Consider the following 10,169-nt stretch of genomic DNA (forward strand, 5'->3'; position numbering starts at 1 on the left):
TGATTGGTATGTCACATGGATCTGTAGACCAATGAGCTTGTTCTCTTCTCTTGACCTATTACTCCTCTCTTTACTTCTTCTGTATGCACTCTTCACCCATTCACAGCTCACCTTTTAAGGGGCTGTAGATAGAAAGTCACATGGCTAGAGGAAGTGTAGTGGTCTTTTGTCACTGGGCTCTGTAGAGGGAGGACACAGGCGGGAACGCTCTCTACAGCAGCCTGGTTGAGCCCTGGTCCTCTTCCAGGTCTCCTGTCAGGGACAGAGGAACCAGTCCAGAGTGTTCTTTATCACTAGACTCCGTAGAGAGAAGATGCGGTTAACCTTTTCTCCTCAAGTAACGCCACCCGACACTATGCAGTGTTAAACCCTTCCTTAGGGTATATTCACACGAACGGGCTCGCAGCGAGATTCTCGCTGCGAGCCCGGCAGGTCCTGGCAGTTCCCATACACTACATACTTGCTGCGGTCTAAACGACCGCAGCGAGTATGTAATTATACCGCCCTTAACCCCTTCTGCTCCCGCCCGGCTCCCCCGCTGTAAGCATACTTTACCTGTCCTTGCTGCACGGGTCCGGCGTCCTGCTCTCCTGTCCGGCCAATCAGTGTGTTGCCCAGCCGCAGCCACTGATTGGCCGGGCGGGAGAGCAGGACGCCGGACCCGTGCAGCAAGGACAGGTAATGTATGCTGCTTTCAGCGGGGGAGCCGGCCGGGAGCAGAAGGGGTTAAGGGCGGTATAATTACATACTCGCTGCGGTCGTTTAGACCGCAGCAAGTATGTAGTGTATGGGAACTGCCAGGACCTGCCGGGCTTGCAGCGAGAATCTCGCTGCGAGCCCGCCCGTGTGAATATACCCTTAGAGAGAACAAGTCAGAGATCATCTCAACCAATGCCGTGGACAAGGAGAGTCAAGGTGCAGGACAGTATTCACAAAGCAGAAGGTTAGGAACTGATCTGGATAGAGCAAAGTTGAACATCCTCCTCTCTACTGCTCTGATTCTATACCCTCTGCACACTACTCAGTCCACACAACTGTACTGCTTTCTATATGCTCGCTACAGATCTGGATCCTAACTTATCAAGTGTCTTACTAAGTGTGAAGGGATCTTCTTATCTTCTTATACGCCGGGTGTGATCTTGTAGGGTGGGTGCTGAAAAACGTTGAAACTGGACTGGAGAATCTGCTGTAGCCTTATACGGTGGGGAGAGCTCAAATACGGCCGCATTCCCCGCTGTATGGAAAAATGAGTGGAATAGAGGGAAAATTCTCCCTCTATTCTACACTATAGGTGCTGCGATTCGCCTGATCGCAGCACCTATGGGGTTAACGGTTGTACAGTTGTGTGGTAGCAGAGTGGGTCTAGGGTCACTTGCGCAGTTGTCACAGTAGTTTGGAGTGGTATGGGACCCACCCCAGACAGTTGGCACAGCAACAGCACAGTAAGAAAAGGTAACCCAGTGTACCAGTTTGTGTAGGTACAGGTGCATAAGGATAGGCCAAAGTCCAATGTTTTCGAAGAATAGAACAGTTTACTTGGGATAACGTAGTGAAATACAAAGAATGTACTTCAATAGGAACACAGTCATGTACTGTACAATACAAGAAAAGATACAAACTTGCAAGTTACTCAGGTGCTTGTCCTTGAGGTTGAGATAAGGTTCCATGAGGAAGGAAGTGCAGTGTGTGGTGTCCCACCACAGGTTTTGCTATTGGTTACACCCTTCGCAAAAGCCTATACTTTTTGTACTTTTTGTGTGTCAGTAGGTGATGAAGTAGTGTTAACGTTTCGCCACCACATGTCGCTATTGTAAGTGTTGTACTTAGTTGATGCTCTAAGATGATGTCTCCAGGTTGAGTTTAGATTAACATATCCTGTTTTCTGTAATAGTATACTTACTATTGGCTAGTGCTCTTATCTCATGGAATTAAATATGGGCAGTCTTCTCAACTCACCTCATGATGCGCTTTGTCCATATCTAAGATTCTAGTGTTTTTCTACTGCTCAGTCATTTTATTTTACTATTTTTTTGTATCGATCTCTGGTTTCCCTTAGGCATCAATTGGTTGTTGATATAACCCCTCTGAGCTAAAGAAGGACTGATTGTGTTTAGGCACATTACTGTATTTTCCTATGTATAAGACTACTGTACATCTTAACCCATAAAAATCTTCTTAAAAGTCAGGGGTCTTCTTATACGCCAGGTGTCATCTTGAAGAGCTGGTGCTGAAAAACATCGAAACCAGACAGGAGAATCTGCGGTAGCCCCATACTGTGGGAGAGCTCAAATACGGTCGCATCCCCGACGTATGCACCGTCTGGGGTATGGAAAAAACAGACACGGTAGAGTGGCGCTGTGCCCCCCCCCCCCCCAAAAAAAAGCACACCTCTTTCACCTGTCTGGACCATCCTTGTATCCTACCAGTATTACTGTACCTCCTTCTCTGTGTCTCAGATCTCCTTTCTGTTTGATGTTTTTTTTTTTTTTTTTTATAAATTCTTATTTGGTGTACGTTAGAAGAGGGGTAGTCTCATAGGGTGAGTATATCCCAAACTCTATATTTTAACTGGAAAAGTTGGGGGTCGTCTTATACGCCCAGTCGTCTTAGTTGTATTTGTTTACAATTTTCCTAACTATGCACTGTCTGTCCATCAGACTGATCTTCACAATTTTGTCAATGAGTTGTTTAGGTGTATAAAATAGTCTTTTACTGGATGTTATTTCTCAATCCGTCATCTTCAGTATGCCCTCAACACTGCTGGAAATGAAAACCCCACAAAATTAGCAGTTTCTTTAATATTAGCCCCTTTTAGTCTAGCACTGGTGACCATGTCTAGCTCAAATGAGTGGACTTTCCATTCTATTGGGAATGTACATTGAAAGTGATCCATTACGGATAGATTAAAAGTTAATCCAAAGTAGTTCAGAAAGTTTCAGTTAAGTAATAAAACTATGAGGGAGTTTAATGAGATGTCACGGGGATTCAGTCATCTCTGTAGAACATGGCTACAGAATGGAGGGGCTCTTATATTCTTTATAAACAATAATTTCTCTGTTCTTCTTGTGGGTGGCAGATCAGCCCACCAGAACGTGGCAGAGGTTAGTCTTTACTATAGTCTATCTATCTATCTATCTATCTATCTATCTATCTATCTCCTGTCTATCGATCTATCTATCTATCTATCTATCTATTTATGTATCTATCTATCTTCTATCTATCTATCTATCTATCTATCTATCTATCTATCTATCTATCTCCTGTCTATCGATCTATCTATCTATCTATCTATCTATTTATGTATCTATGAAATAGAAAGTGAGCAGCACAGCATGTAGATGTAGGTGCCAGCGGTCAGGGTCCTGACTTCAGACCGTCTTCATATATCAGCAGAGAATCCGCAGCACACAAGGTAGTCGTGAAGAAAAATTGTGATTTATTTAGTTCACAGGTGCAGCAATCCAACAGACACAACGTTTCAGTGGTATCACTGCTGATTATATATTCATCTATCTATCTATCTATCTATCTATCTATCTATCTATCTATCTATCTATCTCCTATCTATCTATCTATCTATCTATCTATCTATCTATCTCCTATCTATCTATCTATCTATCTATCTTCTATCTATCTATCTATCTATCGATCTATCTATCTATCTATCTCCTATCTATCTATCAATCAATCTCCTATCTATCTATCTATCTATCTATCTATCAATCTATCTATCTATCTATCTATCTATCTATCTATCTATTATCTATCTATCTATCTATCTATCTATCTATCTATCTATCTCCTATCTATCTATCTATCTATCTATCTATCTACCTATCTATCTCCTATCTATCTATCTATCTATCTATCTATCTATCTATCTATCTATCTACCTATCTATCTCCTATCTATCTATCTATCTATCTATCTATCTATCTATCTAGAATGTGAAAGTGGACGCAGCACTCCAGAAAACATATGCAGTTGGTGCCAGCAGTGTATACCCTTGAGGACAGTGGGTATGGATATCCACAAAGCGAAAATAGTCACTGCAGCACTCCAAGGTAACTCGTGTTTATTTCTCCCACAAGATGCATTAGCAATGTTTCAGCTCAATCCATATGAGCTTTTCTCAAGCTGTTACCTTGGAGTGCTGCAGTGACTATTTTCGCGTTCTATCTATCTATCTATCTATCTATCTATCTATCTATCTATCTATATATAGTGCTATATAATAGCAGCAAATTTTACCTACATTTTTATTTCATGTGTTCTACTTGAACGTCCCCATATCTTACATCGTCCTGTGATCTGATTATGTGACCCATGTATGATATAATTATGAAGATTTTTGCCATTTAGAAATATTATATTACAGCTGATTCCTTCTGATTCTTTTTTCACAGCCGCTCTCACATGTTTCTATCTATTATAGTAAAATGCAATGAACACAGCAATGTGCATAATAACATTTTAGGGAGTTCATTACACAGACAGAAAAGCCTTTGTCCTGCTGGTGCAAGTTTCCTGCACGTTACTTGTTAGCGTTCCTTGTAATCTTTTTTTTTTTCCGTGCAGCTGCTATTATTGTTTGGGACTATTTAATGTAATAGCCCCAGCAAACAGTATGCGAGTATATTCAATAGGGTGGAGAGCAGCGAAGGACTAAAAAGAAAACATTCTGGTTTATGATAATATGAGGAAACAGGCTTTCCACCAGATGTCGCTTTACAGTAGATCTGGACAAAGGAAGATTTATTCAATGTGTAAATTTATTTTCAGCACTGTTCACAGTCTACCTGTTACTGCCACACACATAAATATGGGAAAATAGAATTTACCTAAAAAACAAAGGAAATATGTTCATTTCTTAACACATTGACCATAATTTTTCATTGCTTTTTTGGGGTACATTAACTTGTTTTGCACCCCTTTTTTCTGACAGTGGTATTTATAAATTATTGTACGACAGGTGAATATGCTTTTTCTGTGATTTTTTTTTTATTTTTTATTATTATTCACCTAACTAAATGTAAAGCATGTCTTTTAGACTGTGCAGTTGTATTAGGCTACGTTCACCCAACGTTTTTTCTTCTCCATTTAAAATGATGTCCGTCATTTTGAGTCTAAAATAACAGACGTCATTTAGCAGCTTGGCCTCCCCTTAGTGCAATGACAGCTGTTGGTACATTATTCTAGTTTGGGATTACTAATTGCCCTTTGGCTGTGTCTGAATTGAAAAGTCCATTGAATTTAATAGTAAAAATGGAGAAAGAATGGCGGAAAAAGAAAAACTGTGTGTGAACAACTAATAAAAATGTCCGCTGTTTGCAAAAGACGTTAGAAAATAATGATCATGATCATTAATTTGACATCTGCGGTAAAAACATCTGTTATTCAATACATTGTGTGCATTGGACGTCCGTCTTTTCATTGACTTCCATGCATTGCCATTTCAGTCAGTTAAATTGTGCTAAAAACTGACGTTATTTTATATTGCAAAAACGACAGCCTTTTCTATGTGTTTGACATTGTGTGAATATAGCCTAAGGCTGGTTTCACTAAGCTTAACATATAGCAAAAACACAAAAAACAAACAAACAAACAAACAAACACACAAAACAAAACAAAAACAACATTGTCAGGACTGTATCATTGCGGAGCTTGATGCTCCCCTCGGCTCATGCTGTGCAGCTGACAAGGCACTGATTTTCTTATATTTGTTCTGTTTCTGTGCTTTGTTTTGCATTAGTCTGAACACTGGTTTATTTTGTCTGCTCACTTAGTTTCATGGACACACTCGACTTCACCTGCTGAGTTCTGTATGGACACTTCATGGTTAATCTGTGTTTTGGTTCTTTCTGTGACTGACAGGTCTTCCTGCCAGTGGATGTGGATGTTTCACGTATACAGGCTGGGGACCGCCGCCCAGTTGCCCGCCTCCAGTGCTTCAGCCTGGGCCTGGTGGTACAGTCACTTTAAGCAAAAAATGGTGCAACCAGAAGTCAGCTGTAAGTCAGTGATTTTTTATGAAGTGGCCTACTTGCTGTTTTTTTTGTGTGGCATTTCTCTCCCCTTTCTGGCATTTTTGTTGACTCTGTGAGTTTTTTTTTTTTTAATGCAGCATGCTGAGGCTTTGGTGTTTAATTCAGCAAACTGAGGCTTTTTTCTCCCTTAGAGTTTAATGGAATACTTTTGTTTGTGTCAAAAATGCCAAAGGCCAAAAGAAAAAGCTGATCAAACGTAAAGTCAAAAACGCCCCCCCAAAAAAATCAATTTTTCAGTTTTTTCTTAGTGACCAGATAAACGCCACCAAAAAAAAAAATCTGTGTATGAATCTACACTTAGACCAATTTATTTGTTGCTCAAAAATGTAAAAAATGTGCACAATTTTTATGCAGCCATTTGCCACCTCCTGACCAGACATAAAATTTGAGTGAGAAAAAAAAGTGAGAAAAATTGTGCAGATTCACAAAGCTTTTTATGCACAATAGATACATTTCACACAACAGAAACCTACAATAAAAGAAGGCACCAGCTTTGTATTATACTTGTTAGTTTCCCTTGTAATTTTTTCAAATTTTTTTAAATTATTATTATTATTGTTTTACTGTACAGTTTCTATTATTGTCTTCTATGGGAATTCTTAAAGTTTATGAAAATAAAGAAAGGACAAAAAATGGAGGACAAAAATAATGGATTGTGTGATAGCGTAGGTATAATAGTCTATCCTGTAAGTTTGTTAGGACTCTCACCTTTCAGCCCCTTGGACTTGGATTATACACCAAAAGCTGGGGTACGCTAGTCTGGAGGGCTGTTAACCCTGAGGAACAAATGGCTGGGATGCTCCCAAAATAGAATGGGGACTATTTTGCAATAGGTAAAGAAAAATAAAAAAAGGTTATGATCCCAAAGTACTTATTGCTTATAATGATATTGGTTTTGTTTTGTAACTAAAAAAAACAAGCTATACAAAATGTATAATGTGTTTGGGGAGCAGTGCCCTAAAATAATTTTTCGCTTTCCTGTTCTCAAAGATTATGACCAGGGACCTTCCAGGCATGAGGTTAAATGAGTTTATTGTTCAGGCATCACTGACCTCATTGACCCCATGATGTGCAAATGATAGCTGGAGCACAAGGTGTAATGGTAGTATGACGGTGAATAAGATCACCATGAGTAGTCACAATGCATTAACTCTTGTATATGTTAGAGGATTTTATTCTTGGAGAAGTAAAGATTAAAGAATTGTATAGATACTTGTGGTATTGTCAGCTTTGACACTTTGTCCGCCTTGTCTTTGCCAAGGATGGAAGGTAGTGCTTGACCAAGGGTGGTTTATGGTGGACATGGCTTGTATATGCACCTATTATTATAAGCTGTAGGTTTTCTGCTACACACGCTTTACTCACTTATCATTTTCAATAGGCTTGGGTGGGGTGTGAGGGGGGGTAATGAAGCAGTGTGGTCATTGGGGGGAGGTGCGAACCATTTCCGGCTTCAGTAGAAGCCTAGGATTGGTCCTAATTATGATCATTATGCATAGTCTATGGTGGGCTTCAGACAGAGAATTCTCCCTCTACACAAGGAGAATTCTGTCTCATAAAAATTGGGTCTCTGTAAATGTCAGGTATATAAGGCCATGTTCACACACACTGTCTTTTTTGGGCCGTTAAATGTCCGTCTTTTAATTTTGAGGTCAAATAAAGGGCATTATTTGGCCTCAAAATTACGGCCTTCATAAAAGATGTCTGTCAAATGGCCTAAGGGAGCTGATATGAAATTTAATAATTTATACATTACTCATTATGCTGGATATTAAGGGTTTTAACTGAGATATATACACTCCAGAACTTTTTCTAAAAGAAGAAAATAAAGTTTAAAGTAGTGTTAAAACCTGTGAATGTGCTGAGATTGCTGGTAATTGCATTTGTTATTTGGGCAAAGTTACTGATTAATAAATGAATCTAATCCTTGACTTGGAAGGACCCTGCAAGTTCAAGTGATCATGTTGGGTAAATATATGTATAGTGTAACAACTATCCTGCAGCTGGAAAAAAGTTACATGGTTTATGCCATTGTAAGTTTTCCAAGCTTAAAGGGATTCATGTATCAATTTTGCTAAGTTTACAAAATTTTGGAAGCTTCACGGAAACTCTCAACCCTGTTGATAAAAAATGTGCCCATGTGACGGACACCCCCCCCCCCAAGGGCATAAAACATTACAATGGACGTATGTGTCTATCATATGACAAGAAGCATTTTCATCCTTTTTACACAAAGAAGAAACCAATATGACGACATAGGAGTTAAATGTTAAAACTGCTAGAAATTGAAATGCATAGTATAATGTCAGCATCTCTTTCTATCCTTCCTATATTTAATTATGTGGCTTATTTACGAAATGATCTGTTGTACCATTTCATGCGTCACCCTTTATGACTTATAATGCATGCCTTATTGGTCAACTGTTAGGGTAGTATTACATGTATTCCATTACATGGAATGATTATTGCTCCGTGTAATAAATACAACGATCAGCTGATGACAATGATCAACAGCTGATCGTTGATATAGGTTTGAACCTATAATTGTTGGGCGCCGACCGCGCATCGCTATATGTAATAGCGGTGCGCGGCCGGCAACTGATGATATACATTACCTATCCAGGCTGTAGGGCTCCTCTTGCGGTCTTCTTCTCCCCGGGTCCCGCATGCTCCAGCTTCAGAGCGGCCTGTCTCAGCTGACAGGCTGCTTAGCAAATCACAGGCCGGGACCGCCGCAGCCAGTGATTGGCTGAGCGGCCTGTCAGCTGAGACAGCCCGCTCTGAAGCTGGAGCACGTGGGACCCAGGGAAATGAAGACTGCAAGAGGAGCCCTGCAGCCTGGACAGTTATTGTATAAAGTAAAAGCAAGGGCTGCAAGGACATCAGTAACGATGTCCCTGCAGCCCTTGTTAAACGATAATTGGGCCGCGTAATAGGCCCAGTAAACAAGCGCCAATCTAGCAGATCGGCACTCGTTTACAGTTATTATTGGGCCCTCATTGGCCCGTGAAATACTAGCCTTAGAGTAATAGAAATGACATGTACTTTTAATTTTGTATTCATCTCTGTTATGTGTTTAGATGAACTTTTCACATTCCAAGTTGTCAAGAAATGAGTCCAATATTAATGAATTTATCCTATTGGGATTCACCAATTTTAATATAAAAACTCAGTTATTTCTCTTCCCCCTTTTCATCTTTATCTATATATTTACTATTCTGGGTAACTTCACAATCATCACTGTGATAACTCTGGATTCCCTTCTTCACACACCGATGTACTATTTTCTCCGCAATCTCTCTTTCCTTGAAATGTGTTACATTACAGTCACCCTCCCGAAAGTGCTCCACACCTTTGTGGCCAAGAAGAAGACAATCTCTTTCTATGGTTGCTTCACACAGATGTTTTGTTTTTTCACTCTTGGCATCACTGAGTGCTTTATTCTGGCTGTTATGGCATATGACCGCTTTGTCGCCATCTGCAACCCCTTGAGATACTTTTCTGTAATGAACAAATCTACATGTTTAAAGATGACCACCGTGTCTTGGGCCTTTGGCAACCTCATCTCCCTTGGACAGACTTTGTCTATCTTTTCCCTTCCTTACTGTGGACCTAACCTTATTAACCACTTCTTCTGTGACATCCCTGCAGTGTTGAAGTTGGCGTGCACTGATGCTTCTGCCAATCAGATTGCCGTTTCTATTACTGGTTTACTTGTCCTACCATTACCCTTTGCATTTGTACTTTACTCCTATGGACGTATCATTGCTGCCATTACGCGCATTAGCGCCAAAGGGCGTAAGAAAGTCTTCTCTACTTGTGCCTCACACTTTATCTCTGTTGCATTATTCTTTGGAACGGGAGGTTTTACATATGTTCGAGTGAAGACTAGTGATACTCCAGATAATGACAAGCTGCTGTCTGTCCTTTATAGTGTGGTAACCCCACTTCTAAATCCTCTGATATATAGTTTAAGGAATCAAGAAGTTAAAGGAGGACTCAAAAAACTCTTGCATCAAAAAGTAGGGATTAAGGAAACCAAACCATCTGTAGTTGTAAACGCCAGCGGTAATGGCCAATGAAATACTTTTATTGAAAATTTTTAGTTAGAAAGCAACAGTG

The 10,169-nt window shown here is 40.0% G+C and overlaps 1 protein-coding gene across 1 annotated transcript; it reads left to right on the top strand.

Moving 5' to 3' along the window:
* The first annotated feature begins 9,127 nt into the window (after positions 1-9,127).
* LOC138786432 (olfactory receptor 10A7-like) lies at positions 9,128-10,129 on the top strand. Its single transcript, XM_069963421.1, has one exon. The coding sequence runs from the start codon at positions 9,128-9,130 to the stop codon at positions 10,127-10,129; it is 1,002 nt and encodes a 333-aa protein (XP_069819522.1).
* Positions 10,130-10,169: the final 40 nt, after the last annotated feature.

The sequence above is a fragment of the Dendropsophus ebraccatus genome, chromosome 3, assembly GCF_027789765.1.
Source record: "Dendropsophus ebraccatus isolate aDenEbr1 chromosome 3, aDenEbr1.pat, whole genome shotgun sequence".
Taxonomy (NCBI): Eukaryota; Metazoa; Chordata; class Amphibia; order Anura; family Hylidae; genus Dendropsophus; species Dendropsophus ebraccatus.

What these genes read in the sequence shown, in the direction of transcription:
- LOC138786432 (XM_069963421.1), top strand. Translation starts at nt 9,128, where the DNA reads ATGAACTTTTCACATTCCAAGTTGTCAAGAAATGAGTCCAATATTAAT.